We start from the raw sequence: 27046 nt of genomic DNA on the forward strand, positions 1-27046 counted from the left end.
AATACTTTTAATGAGGAACAACTGTCTTTTATCGTTAATTCATCATATGTGTGTTTACTTTGCCTCTAACTCAGTACCTTTGTGTTCTAGGCCATGCAAGCTCTGTGACGGGGAAAAAGGGGGCAAGGCAAGGACACGAGTACTCAGTCCTGTCAACAGAGGTCTACGTCTTAGATATCTCTCCGGGTTAGACAGGTCTGCCCTGGCTACAAATGACCAACATTACACACAGTCACAGGAGAAAACAGAGGGAAGGAGAACATTTCATTACTGTCATGAAGCAATGACTCAGCCTGAGGGAATTATGGAAACCATTAGCTTTTATTGTTATAGCGATTTTTACAAAATGTGCTATTCCCTCAAATACTTCAGAATGTTTTTCACATAAGAGACTTGTGCCAAATAAGTTGATTTCAGTTTCACCATTTTCAAACATACAACAGACTAACTACAGACAAAAAACAGAAAAAAAAATCAAGTAAGTCACCTTGGCATGAGGAAATCTGTTAAGATGAATCAGGCAAACTTCGGTTGCCCTCCGTCCAAATAAAAGAAAGTATAGTTTATTAACGGTTAAAGGGGGATTCCAGTGTTTTTTAACCTGGTCCTTATTTTCATATATTTTGGGATCTAAAAAGTCTCATGAGGACAAAAAGTTTTGGAATTGCTCTAATGGCTGCATCATACATCCAACACATTGTTTGTTGTTGCAACTTACAGGCTGACATTGTTATTATAAATATATATGTGACAACTTTACAAAAATGATCCCCAAAGAGCTCAACAGACCTTTTCGTTATCGATTAAAATACTTTTGAAACCAGAAACAGCATTTCCATCGCTCTCTTCAAAGCCACCAGACTCCATTGACAAAACCAGTAATTTTACCTCAGAACACAGGAGTTGCTGATCTACCACTGTGTTGATCATATATATATTTTTGTGTTACTGTGTGTTTCACAAATACTGTGCTGTATTAGTTGGAACCTTTGACAATACCAAAATCACACTATTACACAAACAAACTGACAGATCAGATCAGCAGAAGTAGAGCAGTAACTCCCGTGCTCTGCAAGGTAAAATTACAGTTTTTGTCAATGGAGTTTGGTGGCTTTGGGGAGAGTGATGTTACTGCAGTTTCTGGTTTAAAAACAAGCATCTTCCTCTTTAACAAAAAGGTCAATCTCTTTCTGTAATGTTGTCAGACCCTTCTGAGACTGTAAAATTACTTTTAGTGGATGATCGGGCACATTTGAGCCGAAAGCTCACGTTGCAGCTGTTACAGCCTGTTTCTCGGCTGCCAGCTGAAGAACTCTACAGGAACACTTCCAAAACTTCTTGTACGTATTTGAAATTTAGACCCGAAAATATGTCGTGATATGGCCCTGGTTTAAAAATACAAGAATTCCCCTTTAAGAAATGCTTCATGTTTTGAGAACTGTGCAGCCTATGCATGAACATTAAGTACGATTAGAAATGTCATTATAGTGCATAAATATGTAACATCTGTGAAGGAGTTAAGTTTGCTGTTTATATTAAAGGCTTACCAGTGAAATGAAAAGACACTCAGAGGAAACGTTTAGCACAGAGCCTGAGGTTGGTGTGGTGATTGCCAAGACAACGATGCAACATATCAGGTTAATTCTACACAAGTACCAAATCAGAAAGACAAAAAACAAACAAGGCCCTAACAGTGATTTGTACCATCCTCTTCAACACGCTCTCCAAATGTCAAACAAACTACAAAATATTCCAGCAGTCAGTTACACAGTGGTCCCCCTCAATTAGCAACAAAAGCCGAAAGAAAGTTGAGTCCAAATCAGTCAATTCATTCAAAGCCACGCTTGAGCAGACTGCCTAAACTTTAAAGTGTTCAAATCCCCCTCAGACCTCAAAGCACTCGCTGAGGATCAGATGATTAAGTCACATTACATTAAGTGTCGTGGGGTCAGTCTTTAATTTTCCTTTCCTCTGGAGAATTTAATTCTTATATGTGTGTATTTTAGACATTACATGAGGAATTTATACGTTAAGATATTTGCTCTGTTTCATTCTCCAAAGTATTAATCCTAAAACGTCCTATTCTTTATCTTTAACAAGCACCAAAACTACGACCGAACCCCTCCAATCACAGAGAAATCTTAACAGTAATTCAAGTCAATACAACACTTAAGATTTGAATAATTTGAATAGACGAAATGTACACCAAAACCCAACTGAAAAAACTAAAAATCAAAGGGGTCAGAGTGATTGATCTCAATAAAACTTCTTCACACGTCTCATCCTGTGGAGTGATGCAATGATACGTTCCTTTAGGCAAAGATTCTGTGCTTTAGCTAGCTGTGTTTTTATTGCCACAAGTCACATTAGGAATGAGTTATAGTGTACAGGTTAGTTTCTCTGAGAGCAGCAGCTGTCAGCCTCTGTGGAATTTCTAAATTAACATAAATATACACTGAATAGACTCTGTTGTGCACTGTTATTGAAATGCTCTGTCGCTCTTGTGATGGAGAGCTACGTCTGTGTTTGGGAGGGAAGCTACTCTGGTCAGTAAATACAAAGAAAGTACAAAGTAAGCAATATTTGACTGAGAAGTCTATCTTGGAGTGTGTTTTCCGCATATTAAAAAGGCATTACCAAACAGTCCTGCAACACATCCGTCCCCGCTCCGTCTCCTGCAGAAGGCTTCGCTTCTTGCATGCAAATATTAGATCGCTGCAGGTAACAGTTTTTGGCACTTCAGCCTCAGCCACACTGGAAGAAACAAACTACTGGAGGCCCATGAAAGGCCAGGAGACTTTTTTTTGCTATGTGTGCATTTCTCACACGCTTGAACTGTGCAGCACAGCAGATCAATCTTATGCTGTTAGATCTGCAGAAGTCTCCATTTTCATACTACACAGCACAAGCCATGATGACACTGCTCATTAGTTATGATCGGCTGCATCTGATAGACCTACTTTAGGGCTGGGGTATAAAATGAAATGAGAAAATGTGGTCAACTTTGGACAGTTTACTTTATATGAATACAGCCAGTTAATCTGCACTTTCTTGCTTGAAATACATTAAAGTAAACCTAACCTAAATACAAGCTAAGCTCTTGCTCACAACACCATCCTGACGTCATGTGTATGTTGAGGAACGTTGGAGAAAAACCGGCTTTAATTATCTTTACTGTAAGAAAAAGAACACAGCCTTTAAATCGACTGATTGACAGCTTTAGTGCATCTACAGATTCACTTACGAACCTTCTGGTTTCTGCAGACCTCCATCTTAACCAGGATACTCCTCAAACTGGCAGCATCAACAAATTATACACGTTAAATTCTGGTAGTGACTTTTTGCTACATCGCCCAGCCCTGATCTACTCCTAGTTTGAAATGATGGTAAAACTTTTATCAGCAGCCAGAGGGAGAAAAGAGTAACGGATAAACGGCGTAAGGCATGTGCCAGCGTAACCCCTTAATGTGTTGCACCACCTACAAAAAGGCCAATCTATGCAATAAGTTAAAATGCGTAATTATCTATATCAACAGCACATATATGTTGTTTTAGGACTAATCATCTTTGTGTCCTTATGTACAATAAAGTGAGGAACAGTACAAGGCACACATTTAACAGCTGAATTGTTACAAAGATATAAATAACCAACAAAAAGGAAAAAGTTCATGAGTAGTGTGCTCTCCTCTACGTCTGTCCTCTGTGCTTCAATGCTAACGTGTTCTGTTCTTCTCTGCAGCTCTCCATACGATGCTTCTGTCCCGGCAGCCTCACGAGTGCTGCTCTGTTTACTTTGTGCGATGGCAAACTGTAGAGAGGTTAGCAGCAGTCAGCGGGGTCATGTTGGTGCTGACCTTGGTTCACTGTAGTGTGTGTGTGTGTGTGTGTTAGATGCTGTCCACAAAGCTGCCAGGGAACAGTCCGGTCCTGCCGTTCCTCTGCAGCGTGCCTTTGAACCAGCCGTCCTCCCTCTTCCTGTGAACAAACACAATGTCGCCCTCCTTAAGTTCCAGCTCGGCCTCGCTCTGGGGAGGATACGATACCACCACCCTGTACCTGGGGAGGACAGCCAGAGGCACATTCAGAGACTGATACACACTGGAACAATGATCACTGCAGATACCTGTAATGTAAGGTTAAGCTGTGTTAAGACCAAAAGCTGAGCGAATTCTAGTCCTGCTTTACTTGGGTTTGACCCCGGGATCATCTGTGTTTATTTGTGTTGGTTAAACACAACCCTTGAATATTTGACCTTCCAGATATGTGGGAAAACCAAACGCCCTCCTGTCTGGGTTCAGAAGATCCTACGGAGCTCAGTTAATTTCACCGCACTGTCTAAATCAACTTACCTGCTGCTTCCCCCTACCTGAGGTCGATAAGTGCCCCCTTCTTTGATCTGTTAGAAGCTGGAAGCTGGAACTTGTCCGATGTTGTCAGCCCACATGGGCTTATGAAAGATTTATAAGTAACATTGAAAGATTTGAAAGTGTGGGCATAGTTGTTTATGACATGCATTCATTGCAGAAAACATGCTCAGGGTGATTCAGAAATGGTGTCATTACAGAGTCTGTCCAGCAGAGCTAACACGACTCCTTGGTTTACAACACTCTGGATTGTCTACAGCACATGTTGCATAGCATCACAGCTGAGCAGACACATCTGCATTGACAATGTAAATGAATGATAAACAGTCCTATAAGTTAACAGCCTTCTGGGTCACATTAGTGCACAAACCACATAGAAGGTCTATTTCTGTTACTATTCCTGCTGCAGTTTTGTTGTGAATCGGTCAATTTTTCCTCTCTTAACCTGGTATCGTTATAAAATCCCATATAGGTTGGGCTCTGCTGTTAGCTGTATACGAAGATTTCACTGATAACAACTGATGTTCCTTAAGTGGTAGTTCTACTAGCCCCTTTTACACTGCCAGTTTAAGGCGGGATTCTTACACCCCATCTTTAATGTAAAACGTACAGAGGGGGAAAGGTGGGGTGAAGTCGTTCTGCCTCTGAGCCAGCATCGGAGGGAGTGACAGAGGTGAAACGGCGTCAGTGAAACGGGGTAGCCAGCAGGGCAGAACAGCTCCATGTGTGTATGTGAAGCTTGTTTACACCTTGTACACATTTTGCTTCAGCAACACCAGAACGCTGTGTAAAGACACACACTGTGGCGGCTTTACGCCGGCGTTGCTTGGTTCAATGTAAAATGCTAAAAGGCTGCAGAGTGGCAGAGCTTCGTTACAGTGCTGCGGCACAATTGCAATGTAAAAAGGACTACTGTAACTAGCCAGTAAGGCTAGTCAAGCTGCAACCTGTCTAATAAAACCTGTATGAAGTCAAAACCAACAGATTCCACAAAAGAGATAAAAAGGATGCAGAATTAACTGCAGCATGATTAAGATTTAAAATTAAAATTCAATTCATGCATCGACAGGTCTGCCGCAAGGCAAGACAAGAAACTATTCAGATAAAAAGCAATTTTAAATTAGAGTTCGGATCGACCATTTCTGATGCACCTCCAGATGTCAGGAAAAACTCAACGGTAAGAGTGTTCGCAGTTATTGTTCTACAAGCATCTTTGCATCGACCTTTGTATGTTTGTGCCACGTCAAAAATTCCTCTTGCTTTTGGTCTGAACACACCTACAGACATATGAACAGGACAAATAAACAGCTATGTAAAAGTAGACAGACACCTATGTACCTCTCACATATGATGGGCCGTGCATCATGCTGCTGAGATAAGAGAGAGGAGCACGGCTGGCGAGGGGGCGGAGCAATAGGTGCGCATCCATCAAGGGGACTGCTCTTCCGATGGGAGGAGGACTCTGGGGCTGAGGAGGAGGAGGATGAAGATGCAGAAGCGACAGCAGCAGGTTCAGTCTCGAGGCAGGAGGGAGGGGAGGTTTCGGGGCCCACTGCGCCATGTAGCACCTCTCCAGCAGCAGCCTGCTCCCCCTCAAGGGTAGGTGAGGAGGGTGGTGAAGGACGAGACTTCTTCTTATTGGACAACAGCTTCAGCAGACTTTTCTTTTCCCTCTGCAGCAACAGAATGTTTTTTTTTTTGTTAGAGGACTGCAACAGCTCCTCAGGCATTGAGGCACAAGTAATTTCCACAAACCGCAGACAGGTATACTGTCTGTTTCTTTACCGCTGACAGACACAGATGTGGTGGCAGAAATTCCTATTTTTAGAACTGACAGGTTTCAAACTGCAGAAGTATAAAAAAACGTGGGAGCAGCCTGTTTACAAATGACAGAAAGACAGAAACAAAGTGTGCATAATAAAAAGCTCTCCTTGCTGATTACTGTTGGTGTGATCAGCATCCTAACAAATGTCATCAGAATTCTCAGACACTCCCAACAACTGCAGCCATCTGGCAAGTTATTTAAAGACGCTCGAACAAAGACAAATGATCCACTTTGATAAAACTTGTACTGAAAATAGCAACAGGAATTGATGATTAGACAAAGAGAATTTTGATCTGGCTCCTGGAAGCTGTGAAAATATTCAGACATTACAAACCTTGACGTCCTTGTCAAGTCGGCAGGCGAGAGCTGCGCTGTTCGACGCAGCATTGAGTCCGGAGCTGTTCACAGGCACAGAGAGCGCAGGTACAGGCCTCAGAGCATCACCCTCCAGGGATGCAGCGCTAACATTGGGGGGGGTCAGAGAGGCAGCAGCACATCCCATTGCCACTCCAGCCCGGGTGCAGCCCTGGGCGGAACCAGAGGAAGGCTGCGGGCACACTGCGAGGTGAGGAAGATAGGCCACAGGTGTTGCAGACTGGATGGGTGTCACTGCAGCTGTGGGCCGGTCCTGACCGTGACAAGCCGCTGCAAAAACAATATCACACATTTAAAACCTTTTCATACAACAATCCAGCATCTAATTTCCTCCCGGTTAACGTACCTGTCCTGACTGCATTGCGGGCCTGATTCACAGTCATCTGGGAGTTGACGTGCAGAGGGACTTTTGGCTGCTGACCCGTGGCTGTTTGAGCTGCTGTGACCACAGCTGCAGGCTGGGAGTTGGCGGGTACGGCGCTGGAGCACACGGTGAGAGGTTTGTTGAAATCAGGACCTGGAACGATGGCTCCGAGGGGAGCAGAAGAGGGGCTGACGATGGTGACCCCTCTGCCAGCCTGAGTGCACAGGCTCATGGCCACTTTGGGCTGGGTGCTGCCCGACCCGGTCCTGTGGAGAGAGGACATAAAGACAGGTAAGATCTGTACAACCTTCAGGTTTTGTGAGTTATGCCGAGCTATGATGGTTGTTATTTCTGATCAATGTAAACAGGATGTAGCAGAGCCGTGAGTGGGATGTCTTCAACCAAGATAAAACTACATGACACGGGTCTTTTAATTCTTATTTTGGATCAATTTAAACAGTCTCCCTCATCCGTCTGCCGGAGGGGAATTTGCATAGAAGAAACATAATAAATCTAATTTATATTTTATACATCTAAAAAATCACAAACAGGTGGAGTTACTAACCTATAGCTATGCATCACAGACAAATGCATGTGAAATCGTGTCTGAGCGTGCAGATAATAAATGGCTGACCATGAATTAATGACTGACCTGCTGACTGGGCTCATGTAGTTCCCAGGGAAGACTCCGATCTTGCCAGTGTGCATGGAGGTGCCCTTGAACCAGCCGTCCTGACAGCGTTCCAGCACCAGAAACATCTCTCCCTTCCTCAGTTCCAGCTCATCCTCCTTACGGGGAGTGTAGGGGAACATGGCCACATAGCTAGATAAAGCACAAGGGAAAACAAAACAGGAATTTAGCGAGCACAAAAACATGGAGCGAACATGACCTAACATGAGGATTTTCTCCCATATGGTGAAATGAAAAGCAGTTTTACAATTTGTCACAGCATGCCATTTGTTCTGGATTTATCCCGCTGCCTAGCTGGACATCTGTCATCATCTCCACTGAGACCCTCCAGCAGGGACTGTGGCCCCTGACCCGGAGAAAATCAGCACTGGAGGACAAAACAATTTGCGGGTCATCTCTCTACAGCAGAGCCAGAACAGTCTGGGAATGGCAGCCAATAAGATAGTGTGGAGTCTCAGCTGGGATGTCTGATTTCCATGTTGTCAGGGGGAAGGGAGCAGAAATGCCTCAGAGTCTGACATGCACGCACAGGCAGATGACAACAGGAGGGCAGGCATGAGTGCATCTAATTCTTGTCAGGTGTGTGGTGTCTTAAAAGGGAGTAATGAGGGTAAAGGTGAGGGGGTCAGAAGTCAAGGGTGACAGAGAGGATCTCCAATAGGACCCAGGAGACTGTCATCTACAGGTTCTGACCCCTTCACCTGTGCACATGCTCACTCTCTGCAGCCTTGTACTGACAGCTGAGGGGGGGTCACAGACAGACGAAGACTTCCCCCCTCTGAACCGAGAATTTGAATTGAAGCCCTCGGCCATCGATGCACAAACCGACTCTGACATTTCACTGCACATGTAAGAAGACTGCATATTTTACTGTGGGACTGTTTTTATAACTCACACTGTGGGTCTTTGTCTCCCACTTTGGTCGCTTATGCTGGGGGAGGGTCTCTGTCCGGCAGCCAATGAATACGCTGCTCCATCGGCGGAGGACTGCGGGGGAGGAGGTGGAGGAGGTGGGAGAGCATCCTGTAAAACAAGAACAAATCATCATATTAGTAGTTATAAAGGCTTTAATTACAATCTCACAACAATTCATCATCTAGTGTCTGTCAGTAAGAAACACAGAGACAAAAACAAGTAACTCGAGCCTCAGAAAACAGAGAGTACGTGTTGCGCAAGTGGAGAAACCAGTTTGTTTATGAGCCACAAAAGAGGGAAAGAGAATGAGAGATCATCTGTCATCTGGGATATTCCCTCCGGTTTTACAGACACTAAAGGGAGAGTCTGGTTTGGCAGACATTGTTGTCTTGTCCCTGACTTCCCCCTGCAACTGAGAATTTCCCACTCTGCTTGTTTGTTTGTTGCTAGGACACCGCATAGCTAGATGTTAAACCCATTGCAGCATTTAATTGGGACCATATGAAACGAAAAACATGTCTGTAGACACACTTCAGAGCAACCCTTAAACCAAGCATGAGAGGATTCAACATGACTCACATGTTTGCCCTTTTTGATCGTCTGTAATGTCCAAAAAGACCTGACTGGAGGCTAAAGAGTGCAGCCTGCTGTTAAAAGAGCTCTGACTTTAGTGTGCTGCTGGATTACATGATTTAAATAGAAGCGGTATTATGTTGGTTTAAACCTGGGCCCTTATTTTACATTTTATTGGTGTTTATTTAGAAAAGGTGTAAAAAAATGTCGGACTTGCTCCAGCTTCAGCCGGCAGCCATGATACAGGCTGTATCCAACAACAAGTTCTTGTTTTGCCACCGACAGGCTCAGGTTATTATTAAAAGTGTCTGACAACATTACAGACAGGATCCCTAAAGAGATAGACCTTTTCTGTTGAGCTTAGATCATTTTTTTGAAGAAGAAACAGCCGTAACATCGCTCTCTTCAAAGCCACCAAACTCCATTGACAAAAACAGTAATTTTGCCTTGCAGGACATGGGAGTTGCTGGTCTATTGTTGCTTTAATTGTTTAGTTTGTTTGTGTTAATGTGTGACTTTTGTGTTTACAACGGTCATAACAATATTTGTGAAACACAGAAAAAACTAACCGATGGAGGCAGCAGTAGACAAACAGCTCGTGTTCTGCAAGGTTAAATTTGTGTTTTTTTCAACGGAGTCTGGTTGGTTTCGAAGACAGTCATGGTTGTCTGTGTTGGCTTTTAAAGAAGCATTTGACTCCTGAACAAAAGGTTTATCTTTGTGGGGATCAACTCTGTTATGTTGCTAGACAATAACAACAACAATCTGAGTCTGTCAGTGGCAAAAACAAGCACTTTGAGTGGACGTTTTTCAAGGCACATCTGCCCTTAGGGATTATGTGCAGACATTACCTGAGGCAATCTGCAGGAGAAACTTTTTGAAACTATTAGTAATTTAGACTCAGAAATATGAAAAACAAATAGGGGAGAGGTTTAAAATGATAGAATAACCCTGCTATGTCAACAAAGAGCACATTAAAGCAACATGAACCTGAACACATTTTAGCGTAAAGCGTGTTGGAACGATGATTAAGACGACTCCCATACCTAGGAGCAAGACAAGTCTTTCCAAACCAAACATTGGCAGCATGAGCAGCAGAGTAATAGCTTCCATGACACAACGCTGGAGGAGAGTGGCACTCGGTCGGCCCTGTGGTATGTGTTTAGATCTATGTGTATGTGCGAGTGTCGATGTGCGTTTCGGTTCAGTGCTGACGCTTGAGCTGAGATAATTAGGTTGCCTGCAGGCCAGAGAAATCATCTGTACAAAAACATCATGTAGGGTTCCCAAGTGAAGCGGAGAGCTCAACCTTTTGTGTACACATTCCTGCTCATTCAAAAACTCCACATGCCAGAGCATACACATAGACAGACAGGAAGTATGCCTGCTGTTTTGTGTGGGCTGAAGGGATTTCTGGACATTTTTAGCTGTACTGATTTTTTTTTCCCACAGCAGAAGTGTGTCAGAAACAAGTTAATTTCCGCTTAAAGGATCCTTCCATGTTATCTTTAGGGAGTGTGTTGACAATTTGTTAGATAATAGAGCTACTGTGTCTTATTCCACATAAAATATAGAACATCAGATTAACATAGTTACAATACACAGTCTGAGGAAACTATGTTGCTACTTGGCAGCAGAGGGAAAAAGTCACAAGGCAAGTTGTCTCATCGGAAACGGACTGGAGACTGCTGGAGATGGTTGTTTGCATATGCCTGCTCAAACTGATCCAATATCAAATCTGTAATATCTCCAGCTTTCAGTGCTTCTGCAGCAGAAAGCTAGCTCTGTACAGATTGTGTTCATTGATTTGATCATTATGTTACATGTGCTAAAAACAGGTGGGCGGCAGGACACGGCTGTAATCTGGCCATGGCAGATGGTTGTACGCATGTTAAAATAGATCTAAAATACACACCATAATAGCTACAGCATAAATCACACAACTTACATAACCATTAGGTTATACACATTTTAAGGCTGTGGAATATTTTAAGATACTCCAAGAAATTAAATCAGAATAAGCAAAAACACCAATGTCAGCCCTGTATTTTGCATTTCAATATATACATAGATATATATAGATATCTCAAAAACTGCTCAATGTAGAGGTTATGTAATGTGTGCTGTGGTGACAGATATTCTGTTCATGCTCCTGCATCCAGAATAGTTTTGTATTCACGTTTTTTTTTTATTTAGCAAAATCCGATTTATACATTTCTCTCAATTTATGACATTTAATGCTTCAATTATTATTGTTCATAAACTTATATAAACTTTTAGCTTACATTGCAAATAATTTAGGGAGAAACATTTGAAAACGCTCCATGAACTGACATCACAATAACACAAGTGTAGGCAGTGGCGGTCCGTGTCTTTTGCAAAGTTTTAACAGTTATAAGCCCTTTTTTTCTAATATAGTTTACCTCTGTACAATGTTATGCAAGCAAGTTTAATCCAAGACAAGCACGATGTTATAATAATGTTTAAAGTGTTGGATTGATAATAATAAGTGTATTAAATGTAAACAAACGATGCAACAGAATATCACATGCACACACAGCAGAGGCAGGTGCCTGAACCTTATAATAGCCTGAAGTGTTTGATGCCTGTATTTAGTTTAGCTGAAGCCGTAGTTACAGCCCTACATATGAAACACTAACTTTGCATCTATTACTCCAACAATGATCAGCTGTTTCTTGTTGCTTTGGCTTTGTGCTTGTAAGACCTGCAGAGGATTCTACCTACCACGGGGATGGATGTGTAGCTCGTCTCCGAAGGAAATGTGAAGACTGTTGCTGTAGTAACAGGACTACTAGGGGGCGGGGTCACGATTAGTCCAGTTGTGCAAATGTGAACCTGTCAACAAATGAGAAACGTTGACTGTCACATAATGAATCCAATGCAAAGGGCAAGCTCCCCTCACTCATGAAGAATGAACGTGCTGCTAAAAATAAACTCCTGTCACATTGTATGTAAATGAATCTCACAGCACAGTGATGCACACATGTGGGATTGTATCCTGCAGCCAGAACCACTGTGTGTTCTGGCGATTTGACTGGTCAGTGGAAACCAGCTGACCACACAGCAGGACCTTTCATTGGACATGCAAAGAGAGGCGGCTTCTCCAAGCAGTCATCCACGTGAGTCATGGCGGTGTCCTGGTAACAAGGCCATACTGTTGGAGACACAATATCTCCCTGTAGCCCCTGCACTCTCTCTGCATGCATGACTGCTCCAGACAGAGCCGCCTCTAAAGGTGAACCTTCCAGAGAGCACGCCAGCCTCAGATTCAATCTACACTGCGTCCTTATCTGTTGTGCTCTGGGTGTGCCCCGGGAACACATGAAGTAAAAGTGTGCTTAAAGGTGACACTATGAGTGAAATTGAAACAAATAAGTACAGGGCAGGTAAATTCTGCTAAATCAATTAAATACATTTCATTTTTCTGTTCTTCCTTCTTTCTCAACTTGTTAGGGCTGGGTGTTAAAAAGATCTTGAGCGGGGTTTGAAATAAAATTAACATTTATAAAAATGATAAACTTGAAGCATTCTTTACTCAGTGAGGATCAAACGACACATCACACAGCAGAAATAAACGACTGACAACTATCTTATTACTATCTAATTATTGTTTTCATACATGTGTTATTTGAGTAAATTTGAAAATAAATTGTCAAATGCTGTTCTCATATTCATTTTCAAAGCCTTACCCGGCTTCACAGTGGACAATATTCTAATGCAATAAGCGAAACAGCGCCCCCAGTCTATTGTATTTTCATTTACATGTCACCGCGCTCTTTTGGTGTCAAAGAGAAAATGAATAATTTGCAACCACAGTTGATCATGTTAATATCACTTCAATACTTTAAAACAGAGGCTCATTGTATTCAAACTGCTCGTGGACTCGACCTGACAGCATTTATACTTTTCAAGTCATTGATCTTAAAAGCTTTCAGAACATTAACAGCAGCCGACAGCCGCAGGAACGATTGAGACCTGAGTGAGTTGAGTGATTCATGACAGATTGACGTGATATGTCACAATCAAGTCAGTTTCTATTGGTCCAAAGCTAATGTGGGCGGGAGTGATGGACACAATATGCTTGTTTCAGTGGCGCACATGTTCATCTGCAGACATGCAGTTTTTAATGACGCAGAACAATTTAAAATGTATTATAACATACCCCCAGGCTATGGTTCGCAGACCCACAGGGGTCCTAGGACCCCACTTTGACAACCACTGTTCTAAGTAACCAATGGTGTCCCCCCTACAGAGAATGATTGACAGCATACGGAAGCCCCGCCTTGATGAGAGGACAGACAGATTGCATTTTCATTTTGACACCAAAAGAGCGAGGTGACATGTAAATGAAAATGCAATATAGTGGGGGTGCTGTTTCGTTTATTACATTTAAATATAGTCCACTGTGAAGCAGGTTCAACCTTTGAAAATGAGATGGCAAACAGCTTTTCCATTTTAATTTTAATATGGTCACAGAACACCAAAACAAGTATGTGAAAATGCAAATGCAAATTGGATTATTGTAATTTTACTCATAACGCATACATATGTTGAAAATGCTACTGTGGAATTACATTTTCAAATTCACATTATCATTTTAATAGGGGCCCCTATACGCTTCCATAGACAACTAAGCACATGTTAATAAACTATATTCTATTTATACAAATGAACCCTCTGGTCTCTTCAGGCCTCTGTCATTATCATGATGCTCTTCAAACTGGCAGCTTCATCTCAATATATATCATTATAAATATTTGTGCCATATTCCCCAGCCCAATGACTTGTCTGGTGCATTAATAGATGGGAGTTGTGTTCATGTACGAGACAAACTCAGCCCCTGAGGCTACTGGGGCTTACCGTTGTTGTTTTTTGTCTGGGCTTTGGAAAGAGAGAAGATGAGTAGAGTTGAAGGGGGAGAGAGGAGAGGAAGGAGGCTGTGCGTTGAGCGCCTTGAGAGTCTCTATTGTGTTTTTATTAAACACAGATCTGTAAATCAAACAGCCCTGTCGTCACTGGGGAGGATCTGTTTACAGGTGAGAATGTAAGTTTCTTTAATTCTAAAAGCAGCCTGATAATGACCTGTGGGAAACGGCTGGAGTCATTCAAAAAACGTGATTACAGCTTCTGCATGGAGAGAAGTCTTTGATGATACATAAATCATATCAACATAAAAAGGACAGAAGCTCCTTAAGATCCACTTATACTGTAGGCAAGCACTTTCCTCTTCTCCTCACGATGAAGCTCATAAAGACTGCAGATGAAAGATTAATGATTGAGCCTAATAGGGAGTTTTGGAACATGGCATTTCAGTGAGTCTGCAGTATTCAGACAACACAGAACGTACGCTCAGTAGTGAAAAACAAACAAGAAAATAAAAGAAACGGCGCAATAAGCGGGATCTGTCTGAGAGTGCTGTCAAACCATTAGCCCTTAAAAACGTTTGTCTTTATATGGTTTACAGAGAGAAAAAGGCAGCTACTGTGTGCGCCAGCCAAAGTTTAACATAATAAGAAATCATTCTGAATGCCTGAAATTTGATTCATGTTATCCTCAGACTGAGATAAATCCGCAGGACACTTGTACGCTCTTGTAAACCTGTTGTTCTGACTGTCTAGCAACGATCTCCAGCAGCTACCAACCATAAAGCAGCTGTGAGCTCATGTCATGTTGAGATTGGTGTGGAAACCTTGAGGGCTAAACTGGAGTCGTTTTTGCGGACGAGTGGAGTCACGCATCCATGATTTCAAACGCTTGGATGGAGCATTGGCCTGTTTGGTATGATGGGGAAAGGGGAAGTCGGCCTAATTGCTGACAGAAGGAGAGCGGAGCCTCTGAGAAGCAACAAATATCCTGTGAGAACCAAAGAAGACTGGCGCTGGACTGTGTATTGTGTGTTTTGTTTTGTAAACAGCTCTGCAATTAAAAACCACTGAAGAGGATATTGACAAATTAGCTGGTTAAAAGAGTCCCGTCATCCAGTTCACTGATTTAAAGAGGAATTCTTGGGTGTTAAACCTGGGAACTAATTTGACATAGATTTGACTCTTAATGACGAACAGTTACAGAAAAGTTTGAATTACTTTAGTGAATTGATTCTGGGGAAAAAGTACTTTTTTGACAGGCTCAGATTTTTAGTGTCTGACAACATAATAGAAAGAATTCCTACGTTACAGGTACATTAAAGGGTAAGATCCTTTTTTGAAAGCAGAAACATACGTTACATCGCTTTCTTCAGAGCCACCAGACTCCATAGACGAAAACGCTCATTTTTATCTCAAAGAACACAGGAACTGATGGTCTACCACTGCCTCTATCGGTTAGTTTTATTGTGTTGTTGTGTGTTACATACATATTGGGTTGGTCATGAACTACCCATTTAATACACCAAAGTCACATAATACCACAAACAAACGTACCCATGTAGGCAGCGGTAGACCAGCAACTCAAGTGTTCTGCATGGTAAAATTACTGTTTTGTTAATGGAGTCTGGTTTCTTTAAAGAGAACGATGTAGGGTCTGTTTCTTGTTTAAAAAAAGGGGTCTTAATCCTTAACAAAAAAGGTTTTCTCTGTAAGGATCATATTCATAACTGTTTTACACAGTTATTATAACAATCTGAGTCAGTGGCAAAACCAGCACTTTTAGGAGACATACTTTGACTAGGCTTATTTGCCAGAAGTGAAGCTGCAGCCATTACAGCCAGTGTCATGGCTGTACTGCAATCTTCTAGAGTCATTCCAAAAATATGTAATTTCCTTAAATCCTTTAAGTAATGCATACTAGAAGGTCAATAAGCAATATGATAAAGGTTCTGATGTATATTGTGATGAACTGTAATAGGACAAAGAAAACATACAATAAGAGGCTAAATTGATGGAAATCTGAATTACTGTACGCTTCCTGTTTTTATCACAACTTTCAAAAAAGAGACCTGCATTGCAGCTGCAGCTCTCGCTTCCTGTGGAGTATCTCACCTGTGAAGGTGCGCTGCAGGAAAGCCCCCCACTGATCTCTCCGATGCGGGCTGCTGCTGTGGGGTTGCTGGAGCTGATGAGGACCGGCCCGCTGATCTCCATGGAGTGGCGCTGGGGGGGAGGAGCTAGCATTGGTTTGTGGGACATGGTGAGAGAGGTGAAGGAATGTCGCTTCTTGCTGTTCTTCTTCTCCCCTGCACGCTGAGCGCCGTTGCTCTGGGGCCCTGAGGAGGCCCCCTCACCAGAGTCTCCGTTGGAGTCTGACGGCTTGTCCAACTCTATAAGCTGACGAGCCGCCGAGTTGAACTGTGAGAGGAAGAGAGGCAGGGGGGGCGATGAAGAGAGTAGTAAGGTGGAAATAACAGATAGAGAGGCTGGAGTGATGGAGCTGAGAGAATTAAAAGTATAATAAGAGACATGGAAGACGACTGTGCTAATCTAAAAAAGGGAAGCTGCAGAGTGATCTATGAAGTCTTTACATTAGACCTGTTAGTCTGTGAGAGTCAAAGGTTCAGAGCCAGCTCTGAGAGTGCAGGCTTTGTCGCCCTTTCAGGCGCTGTAATGTGCGACTGCAAGGTAAAAATCAAAGGAGGAACACTAAAAAGGTTTCAGTTAATCACAGGGTGTGCTCACTTGCTGTCACACGTTGCCCCGAGCAGCTCCCCTCTACTTAGGACATAAAAGCGAAGCATTTAACTCCAATCCAGGAGAGAACCTGTGCAGGTTCATCACTGACATGTCAGCACATAAGTCAGAGACGCAGAACTAAAAAGAAAACACCAGGTGAGCAACTTTAACCTAATTACATTTAAAACCACCTTTTAAAGCATTTATAGATGGGCTGTACCCAACTGAGAATTTTGTCCGTCTAATCAGATGTGGCTATTTGTTCTTTTCCTTCTGTTCACCACTGCACCAAACTCCTACATGAGCCTACAGAAGATGCATGTTTTTTCAGATAACACATAAACATTGTTTTCAACTGGATCTTTAAACCAAGTGTTTACTCAGCTAGCGCGTTAAGCTAGCAGCACACAGTCCAGAAAGCAGTGACACAAACTGTTCATGTGAAACAGCTAGATTCAGTGTTTTTACTAGTTTTAATTACAAGTTTGTTTTGGAGAGGAGGAGACGTCTGCGGATAATTTGATCCCCTTTAAAAACCTCATGAACAATAAACAATAAAGGAATCCTATCATAAAAACAAGATGGGCGCCTGCAAATACACCAGCAGCAGCTCAGCTCACAGCCCCTCCTGACACCCTTTGGCTGCCAAAGAGTGTCAAACATTGAGCACTGATTTTTAACTTGAAACTGCTTTATTCGGTGCTCCTGCCAGTTTTATCACCAGGTTGTTTTGTTTGCAGAGGAGGAGCCTCTGCCAATAACTCAGCTCCCTGTAAAAACCTTGTGAACGACACACACTGAAGGGTCATGTTGAGGCTCGGTTTGTACATTTACACGCTGCCATACTGCTAATCCTGCATTGTTGTTCGTACAATGATGCAGCAGCAGTGCAGAGATTTGACTGACAAAACTAGAGTACACTCTGCGTTTTGCCAACTGATGTTGAATGTTGACTTTTAGGGGGCAGCTGTAATATAAACAACTGAAAAGGAAACAGAAGCTCCCGAGGCAAGGAAAAAACAACAGCTCAGATACTCAGTGATTGTGCACAACTAAAGCAGGAGTTTTGGCCGCTCTATATGTTTGTGATGGTTCTGCATTTGCAGCTGCAATATTAAACCCAAACATCTATTCAGAGGACAACAAAATATTCTGCTCTGCTTCAGTGGCTCCCACTGTGCAAAGACCAAACAATATATAGCATCAGACAGACAGCATTCTGTTTCTGCCTCTCTCACTCAGTGTAGAAAGATATGAAAACAAAAAGGACCGAAAACATATAAAAGGAATAAAGAAAACTGTCACTGCTTTTAAAATAAGTCATCTTCCTTCACAAAACACGTCAGTGCAGCTTCTGATTCAGAGGCTCTATTCTCAGACTGCTTCATTGTGCTGAAAAGGTTTTGATAATATTCACAACAAAAGACGGCACACTGCCACTGACAGCATTTAAATGAAATCATCTTAAAAAGGACAAAGATTTACTTCATACTTATGTCGGGATTATTCCTAAAGCTTTTAAGTGAGAGTGTGGAGCTCAGGGAGCGAGAGACTGTCTAAATCTTCAAAGACACCTTCAGTGGCTCCGTGAAACATTTCAAAAGGAAGAGCAGAAGTATCGCACACAGCTTGCAAGGTGTATAAGGAAAGTAGTTCAAAGGATCTTTGCACTCTGCTGATCTCCATGTGGCATGAACATCACTAATGATGGTGACATTTTGACATTTAGTTTTCTTACCTCGACATATGAGATGGGAAAAATTCCAATTTTATCTCCCAGCATTCCCTCTGCCCAGTTTTCATCCACTCTGCGGATCACAGTCAGGATATCATCCTGAAAGAGAGGAGCGCTGCATGAGGAAGAACCTAATTAAGGATGCTGCTAGCTAAGAGAAATCTCATCCTCGAGGAACAAACCTTGAACAGAAATAATGAGGTAGAGACAATGTTGTATTAAAGAGAAAACCTCAAGAGGAAAAACGCCGGGGCGTACGGTGTTCTGAATGGAAAACTACTTAGTAAGCTTGTTTCTGTTTTTGCTCATGTGGCATCTAAACATCTGACGACAGAATACAAAAGCCCAAAGTGTGACCCAAACAGCTGGCCAGATATAACCTCTTAATTACTGTAGTTAAGCAGAGCCTCGCTCTGTATGGCATTCATCCTCTGCAGCTTAATTACAGCTGTTCATCAAGATGTCTGGCTCAAAACATAAAACATTTCTCTGAACGTTTCGGTTAACAGCCCTGACATAACTTGAGAAAATGAATGCCTAGAAGACAGCGTGTCACAGTAATGAGAGGTATTTTTGTTTTACTACAGAGACCACGTGGCAGAGCTGAGGGTGCTGCAGTGCTGCTGTGTCTCACCTTGGAGAACGGCAGACAGTCCTTGTCTGCCTCCTTGTCTTTGAGCTCAAAGTCGTACAGAGCTTTGCACTGAGGTGGCGGTTGTGGAAGCGGTTTGATGACCTGGACAAAGTTGGTGGGGAAGAAGCCGTGGACTCCACCCATCTCCCCGTGGTACCAGTTCTCGTCCACTTGCCGGCGCAGGATGATAATGTCACCCTTGCTGAACTTGAGGTCTCCTGGTTCCTTGCCATCGTAGTTGTAGAGCGCCTTGGCACAAGGGAGCTGTGGGACACCCTAAAAACAGAGGGAGAGAGTTAGACGGGGTGAGGGATGAGAGGGAGAGACGTGTTCGGACAAAATGCAATTTCACCCATGCAAGTTTGATAGCGGTATCATTTGTGTTTATTCATGTTGGTTAAACACAACCAGAGAATGTTCTCCCTTGCAGGCATTTTGGAAACCAAACACTTTTTGTGTCTGAGCTCATAATTTCACCCTGAGCTGCACACAGCTTGGTTAATTCACTGTCTCGTCCAAGACTGTCTCTGGATTAACTTTACTGCTGCTTCCAGCCTTTTGGGGCTGACCAGTGCCCAGTTTGATGACCTGTTTGCTTACTCAGACTCTGCACATTCAAATGGACATCAACTGCCACTGTTTGGTTGTAGCTCCTGAGCGCCTGTCCATCTGTCTCCTGTGAGTGGTAGTTTCACTGTATCTAAGTCACGTGTCTGATTAAATCTGGCTTACTACAGCGGTGTGAACACACAATGAACAGATTTTGCTTGATTTAACAGCATGCACAGGCTGCAACGATGCAGAAACAACTAGACCATGATGCAGGTCTGCTCCCAGGACAAAATGTATGACAAAACATGTACGTCACATTTCAGGCTTGAGTGAACTTGTCTCTGCATTGACTTTGTATATCAATGATTAAAACAGTTGCCCATCTTAGGTCTTAAATCACCCAATCATGAACGACATACTAAGTCTGACCACGCATTAGTTTGTACTGAACAGAAAATTAAGTGTTGCTGTTACTCATACCAACAATGCTTGCAAAACAGAAATGCAGGAGTTGTTCACAGTTTATTAATAAATTACAACCACCTGATGGAGAGACAGCTCCAGGAAAACTCACGAAACAACGATCTTTGCAAAAACAAACAATCTAAAGTAAGTAATCTAAAGTAGCACAACTTTGGGTTTATGGTCTCTCTTTGTGGAGAGGCTTAGTTGATTTCATACAACAGCCAAATATTTTAGCAAAAGGCCCAAGTCAACGGTCAGTATGAACGCCATCAGATTTCAAAACATTGTTCACAGTCAGTTCTGTCCCTCAGGCCTTAAAGGACCTGGATTTAGTACAAAGACAGTAAACTGTCCTGTTTGTTTCCTGGTGGTGAAAAGGTTTATGTTGTGAGTTCACAGTTTAAGTGTGATGAGCTCTGCTGGTAGCAACTACCTGACTAATGCCTTCAGAAAGCCCAGGGCTCTGTCCCTTTATCTCGCAGGGGAAGGTTTTGTATCTCAGCCTGCTAGCCGCGAGTCCTGAAAGGCCCATTCAGGGAATGACAATCCAGGGAAAGAGGGACAGGGCGAGTAGGGGGGGAGTAGCAGGATAGAGAAGCATCAATGTACTCCATTCAGGGTGGGTGTCCAAGAGGAAGGCTGCAGTCCAAACCAACCCCCCACCATTTATCCCCAGTGCTGTGAGACATCTTTGGCAGTGATCAGAATCACAAACTCTGCAAACTGCCTGGATCTCAACTCTGGACGTGAAACTGCAGAGTCGACAAGGAATATCGACAAAGATAAGATAAGAAAGATGGCTGCAGCTCAGGCAGAGTGAGAGAGCGGTCCAGAGAGAGAGGGGTTAAAGCGGGGTTCGGAGCAGGCTCTGCAGTCTTGTTAAAGGCTAATGAACCGTTTAAAGGCTCAGAGAATAAAAGTACAGAATGAGCTGTGATGGTGAGCCAGGGTGACATTACCCTGCTGCAGAGAATCACACAGCCTAAAGCACAGAGCCAATCGCTCTCTGGCTCTGCTGGTCCAGCCTGTGGGGAGGGAGAGAAGTGGGAGGAGGGGGATCTGCAGCCCCCCTGCAACACTGCACTGGAACTGGGCCTCCTTTCAGAGGAAAACAGGGCTTTTGAGCCCACCCAGGCCTGGCAGGGAGTTTCGTGATGAAAATGCAAATGAAAGTTGAAGCTCAGCCATTTTTGTTGCAAATGACAGAACAGGTTCAAGCTTACACAAAGCCAATGGGATCTAATTTCATGGTAAATATGAAATGCTTGTCCTCTTGTAACTGTGGAGTTTGTAAGCACAAGTTTGTACACCAAGGCCAAGACTTAATAAAACCTGCAGTGGAAGCACAGTGTCCAAAGTCAGCATTGTTATGTAATTACTTTAGCACATGGTAAGTCTCACGTCTGCACTCATAAACGGTGCCAGTTGATAAGGTCTTGCACGTACACAACACTGTACTAGTGCAATATGTTTTATTGGTGAGAGCAGCAAGATTAGACTCCCAAGAGATACGATCTGAATTAGTTTAGCATTTGTAGTTTTCACTGATGGCCTTCTGTGCTGGACAGCACAGCACGAACAGCGGCTTTATCCAACTCAATCAGTTGGATCGGATTTGGCCGTACGAATCCTCCACTTTCAGCCTACCTGAGTCTCATGTCTTTCATGTAACACACACGTTAATCAGAGCTTGCCAAGAGTGCTGGCTGCTGGCTCGGCATTAAGATATTTCAAACACACAGCCTTCTTAGAGTTTCAAATCACTTCAGGGCTTATTTTAACAATATTGTTTAACTGGAGAGAAAGCCAATCAAGGGATATTGTAATGGTGGTTACGCCCATTTCTACCTCCATTTCATCCATTTATTACGTCAACAGGCGAGTGGCAGCTCAGCTCTGAGCCCCTCCTGATGTCCCCTCTCAGCTGAAGAGACGATTGAAGAAACTCGGGTTATTTGGCTTTTCAGATTTGGCTCAATGAACACTTACAGGTATAATAAGTAGGATTTTCCTAGAAAATTAAAATATAGACTTTTATAAATATAATATAAATCATCACTTATGGGCCTCTATGTGTGTTGGTGAGTGTGTGTGCAGACCTTTGTGAGACCCACGGGACGTTTTCAGGAGGGGCGCTGTTGTGGTTCTCTGAGCCAATCACAGCGTACAGGTGAGTGTGGGAGTGGTTCAAATAAGCTGCTGGGCCCCGTTCAGACCAGCGAACATGGCGAAAGAGCGATGCAGAGTTGGCCTTCTTTCTGTTGGACAGGTAGGTGCCTCAAACCGGTTAGGACGAGCTAACCGGCGGTTAGCATGCTAGTATTATCTAGAACTTGCCATGTGGTTTCTCTTGCATTGCTCCATCTCCAATGAAACAGCTAGACAATAAAAGTACAGAGATGTGAATGACAAAATGCGCGTCCACTTGGTCTCTTTTCCGATTGGTAATTTGAATCATTGACTCTTTGAGGGCAGCCCCAGAACAAACTCTCTCAAGACAGCATAATATGTTTTGGTCTCACACTCTACCTGCCTTATTCTCAGCTTGTTTTTGATCTCCCTGTCCTGGCCTCACAAAATAGGGGCTGTCAGCAGACGAACATTTCCATGTTTCACTTGACTTAACATAGTGGGAGGGAGAAAATCAAGACTGACTATAGGGGCCTCTGGATGTAGCCTTAGAGGTTGTGTGCAAGACAGAGCACAACTGGGGATGGGTGATGGCTGGGGGGGTTAATTTCCGGTTTGCGTCCATGAAGACAGAGCTGTTGTGTCTGTCGTGTATATTAGAGCAACATCAGTCCAGACCAAGCGCCCCTTCTGGAGAAGAGACGGGACGGTGCATCTGACAGGAATTAACAGAAGAGAGCTCAAGAGTTGCAACCACATAAACGCTATAAAAAATGTAATCTCAGGCTGCTGCCACACAAACACACACACAAGTACGCACACGCACACAGCGACACAGATCTTCCAAGCTTTTATCGCCTTTGAACTCTCCCAAGGGGCACGGCGAGATTGCACTGAGCTGCATCTCTGCGTGAGTCTCCTCCATAAAAAAAGCCGGGCCCTGAGTTCAGGTTAAAACAGCAGAAAGCCACGATAACAGACTCGATCAGATCGGGTCTGACGAGGGCCTGGAATGTTTTTTCTTCACGTTGCCTCTTCAATTGTTCTCAACATCTGCTGTGAAAGTTTATGGAAGTAATTACACAGCAGCTAAAGCCACTGTCGGGTTGCTGTATCAGACTTGTAAAACTTCTCAGACTTGGAGCCTCTTTAATGATTTAGAGAACAGGATTAGCCACAGGAGCAACGCCACATTCAGATTCTAACCAAAGAGCAGGCTGTGGGTCCAACGCGGCTTAATGTTTTTTATTTTAAGTCCCCAACATTTAATACAATCTTATAAACAAATGATTTAAAAATAAAATGCCATCCAGCAGCCCAAATGTCTCCAACTAGCAGCATGTCGACTAACGACTAAGATAACAGATCAATTATTAACCAGTTATAACTGATGTATTGAGCATTTAATGTGTCATTACCCTCCATCAGCTAGATAAACAAATAATGAGATAAAACTGTTGTATACGTACACCAGACAGCTGATTTCACAACCTCCACCTCACACCACATGTATGAATTGTTTATGGTTAGAAGGAGCTGTTACTATTAAAACTATTAACTGAAACGTCACCTCCTAAAACAGCAATTTAGGTATCAAAGGAAATCAACAAGTTGAATGCTTTTTCTGCCACTGGAGCGTCACAATATAACAGGTAACTGAGAGAAACGTTTGTCCACCAATGTGCAACCAAGCACTGAGGAGGGAGGGCAGGTGAGATGAGGTCAGGTCTTTATTTTTGTCCTAGAAATCACTACAACCTGTCTGGGCCAAAAAGTTGCACATGAACATGCTGCAAAGACCACAGCCAACTACCAACCAGCATGCACTTTCTGCACCTGCATCAGAGGTAATACTCTCCCTACCAGCAGGCGGCAGTAGTTTTTATTAGCCATTCAAAAGGGCAAATCCGAAGACCTGAGACGGGGGATTTGGTGTCAAAGCTATGTGTCTGAGAAGGGTTCATATGCCAGCAGCCTTGGTAACTTTCCGTATTTTTCGTGGAAGAGCACAGTGTTAGTTGTTTGCCTGATTTCCTCACTTCCCCACACCCAACAAGCCTCATCAGCCAAAATGAGGCGCAGAAGGACCAACTGGTTCCAATGGTGCGGAACTCAGATGCTCACTGATGACGTTTACCGATGCCTGACCGTTGGCCGAGTGGGTCAGGACCCTAACACACTTCAATGGGGACAGATAATCACAACAAAACTCAGGAAGTGTTGGCACTCTTTTTTGCTTTAGTAGCTATATGACTTGATTGTGTTCAGGAAGATCCTTTACAAGAATTCAAAGGTAAGACTGTCCTCTTTTTAATTACATGTTTTACTAGCCTGTTATCGTACCTGTGTATGAGTCTGAGACAGACAGACAAACAAGGACAAAGATAAAGTGAGAGGAAAAAAGGGAGATTAGGCGCAACGTTCAGAGCATCAGCTGGTATGTGCAATTACTCCTGTACTGCAGATAATGCAATTAGACCTGTGTGCTAAAGGGATTTGGCTGTTAAAGTGTTCTCTTCCACAGCACTGGATTATAACTGAATTAACAAAGTGTTCTGCTCTACAGCACAGCCAAATGTCAACAACCAGTGAGCAGACGGGCATAAAAACACAATGTATGCATGCATGCATGCAGAGCTGCAGAGGTAAGACTGGGTCAAACGGGGATAATAACTCTAACAGCTCGACTTTCCCAGTAATGTTTGCAGAAGGCGTTAAAACAATAAAGAAATAAACTTCCTTTAGCTCTGGTATGATGCAGTTTAACAGTGTTTCACAATCAATCAACTGAGCAGAATTATTGCTATGACCCTGCAATGCACCAAACATAACACTTGCACAACAGCTTGTCTGTACAGTGAAAACATCAAGGTAACTTTTGCTCTGTCAGCAGTTGAAGTGTGGTGTGTAACCACAGCAGACATAAACCTTTATCCCACCCCTGCAAGTGCCAGACGTGACTCCACGCACATATGGATACCTCCAGGAGCTCTGCAGGGGGCGGAGAATGAGCAGGGGGTACTACTGCCAAAACACAGTGTGCAGGATGAGGAGGGGGAGTCTGTCTGGTTTGTCCTTGCACAAACATCCTCAGGACCAGACATGTCACACAGTGGGAGCAAGAGCAGCATCTGCCACACTGACCATGTGGTCATTCGAGCACATTTGTTGTTCATTACCAAGTCACTGTTTATTAAAGATCATTGCCACTAGCATCATGGCACGAACACTGACACATGATGTGAGTGAGGAATCCGGAGGCAGGGGCCATCTTGATTCCATTAGAGCTGCATTAGTTTAAATTGATTCCTAATGGCTCTTTTTAATGACCACTGTAGGGCCGACTTCCCCACACTGTCTACAAACCTGAGGGCTTCTTGGTGTAAAATGCAGGAACTGGGCTGCAGACAAAGAGAGACAGACGAAAGGCCAAGAGCCAGTCGTCAAAGAGAGACTGTTTACTGTTTGTCTTTTTCCAAGGACTTCTCGATGAATTGTGGCGGATAAATCTTATTCTAGTCCTGTATTGTTAAGGGCCGCCCCCTAAAAGTGGTTTATTTGAATCCCGAGTTGAGAAGACAATTGGCTCCCTGTTTAAACCTCATGAACGATGAACAATGATGAGTCATTCTGGGAACCTAAAAACAGCTAAAGCCAGCCATGCTTTGGTTTCTGAATTATACAGTGTGCAGTGACGCCGCTTATAAAACAAAATGTGAGTTGATTCAGGGTTTTCAAGACTGACGCTTCATATCCCCGACTTCCGGGGGGCATCCCTATATTTGGCTAAATGAGAGATGCTTCTACTGACCAAGCAACATGGAAGAACATGAGGAGGAACAGGAGGAGAGTTTCGAGGGCTTTTTAAAACTTCCTGTTCTTCTCACATGTGATCCAAGCTTCCATCTGGCCTCCAGACTGCTCCCAGTGTTTTTGTGCTTGTAGACTAATGTGTGGGCCCTGATTTGCTATGTAGTGAGGGAAACAAACAAGCACAGTGAGCTGTGATACAGTAAAGCTCTTGGAAAGCTTGAATGGTTTATTGCCTCCCTACAAACTGCGGTCAAGTAGAATAATGATTCGCACTTCAAATAGGCTGCTTAGGTTTTTATTGATCTGATTTTCGCTTGTTGATACTTTTTATTACATTCTGGTGCTGGCACAGTGCAGACTGGTCCAAATAACATGGCAACTTTTCATTTAAAAATAGACTCTGGCTGAACATCTAACCAAATGGAAACGTCTGCTTTTTTGCCAGTGAAATGAAAACCTTGCAAATCAGGGCGAATGATCACACTGATGCACAAATCCGGTAAATCCAATTTTCCCTAATGCAATAACAATTTAATTCATTTACAAAATGGGTTGTATACAAACAGACATTAGGCTGTCGACCAGTCCAGGGTGTACCCCACTCTCTCCCAATGACAGGATAGGCTCTGGCCCCATTACCACGGACAGGAAAAGCGGTATAGTTTGGTATATAATTCTAAAGATTAACGTCTGCTGCTTGTTTTAAGTTTAATTTGACATTTAAGGCTTCTCTTGTTAGCTTCAATATGGCACACTCCACACCACGCTGCAGAAAAGGTTCCAAAAAGTAAGAAGTACCTCCTCCTCTTCATTAGATATTTAGTTTGCGCTGTGGAGGTGTTGGTGAGGGCTGCACGGTGGTGCAGTGGTTAGCACTGTTGCCTCACAGCTAGCCTGGTTCGAATCGTGGTTCGAACGCAGTGGGCCTTTCTGTGTGAGTTTGCATGTTCTCCTCGTGCATGTGTGGGTTCTCTCTGGATACTCC

General features: G+C 43.2%; 1 protein-coding gene across 1 annotated transcript; it reads right to left on the reverse strand.

The window, feature by feature from the left end:
• Positions 1 to 1108: 1108 nt before the first annotated feature.
• On the reverse strand, positions 1109 to 26697 carry sh3rf1 (SH3 domain containing ring finger 1). The gene is made up of 11 exons (XM_069679784.1): positions 26659 to 26697; positions 19102 to 19377; positions 18471 to 18566; positions 16106 to 16411; positions 11853 to 11963; positions 8515 to 8642; positions 7581 to 7751; positions 6911 to 7194; positions 6524 to 6834; positions 5703 to 6037; positions 1109 to 4056 (listed from the first exon to the last, which is right to left on the reverse strand). Exons 1-11 carry the CDS (start codon positions 26695 to 26697, stop codon positions 3888 to 3890), a joined length of 2226 nt encoding a protein of 741 aa, XP_069535885.1. The 3' UTR covers positions 1109 to 3887.
• Positions 26698 to 27046: the final 349 nt, after the last annotated feature.

The sequence above is a fragment of the Semicossyphus pulcher genome, unplaced genomic scaffold (genome assembly GCF_022749685.1).
Source record: "Semicossyphus pulcher isolate SPU_LCO1_2020_fin unplaced genomic scaffold, fSemPul1.0.p SCAF_4, whole genome shotgun sequence".
In the NCBI taxonomy this organism is placed as follows: Eukaryota; Metazoa; Chordata; class Actinopteri; order Labriformes; family Labridae; genus Semicossyphus; species Semicossyphus pulcher.

What these genes read in the sequence shown, in the direction of transcription:
- sh3rf1 (XM_069679784.1), bottom strand. Translation starts at nt 26,697, where the DNA reads ATGGGGCCAGAGCCTATCCTGTCATTGGGAGAGAGTGGG. An exon ending in TTCCCATCTCATATGTCGAG is followed by an intron (nt 16,412 to 18,470) that starts GTAAGAAAACTA and finishes TTCCTCTCACAG; the next exon opens with TTCAACTCGGCGGCTCGTCA. An exon ending in GACTTGACAAGGACGTCAAG is followed by an intron (nt 6,038 to 6,523) that starts GTTTGTAATGTC and finishes CTGTTGCTGCAG; the next exon opens with AGGGAAAAGAAAAGTCTGCT.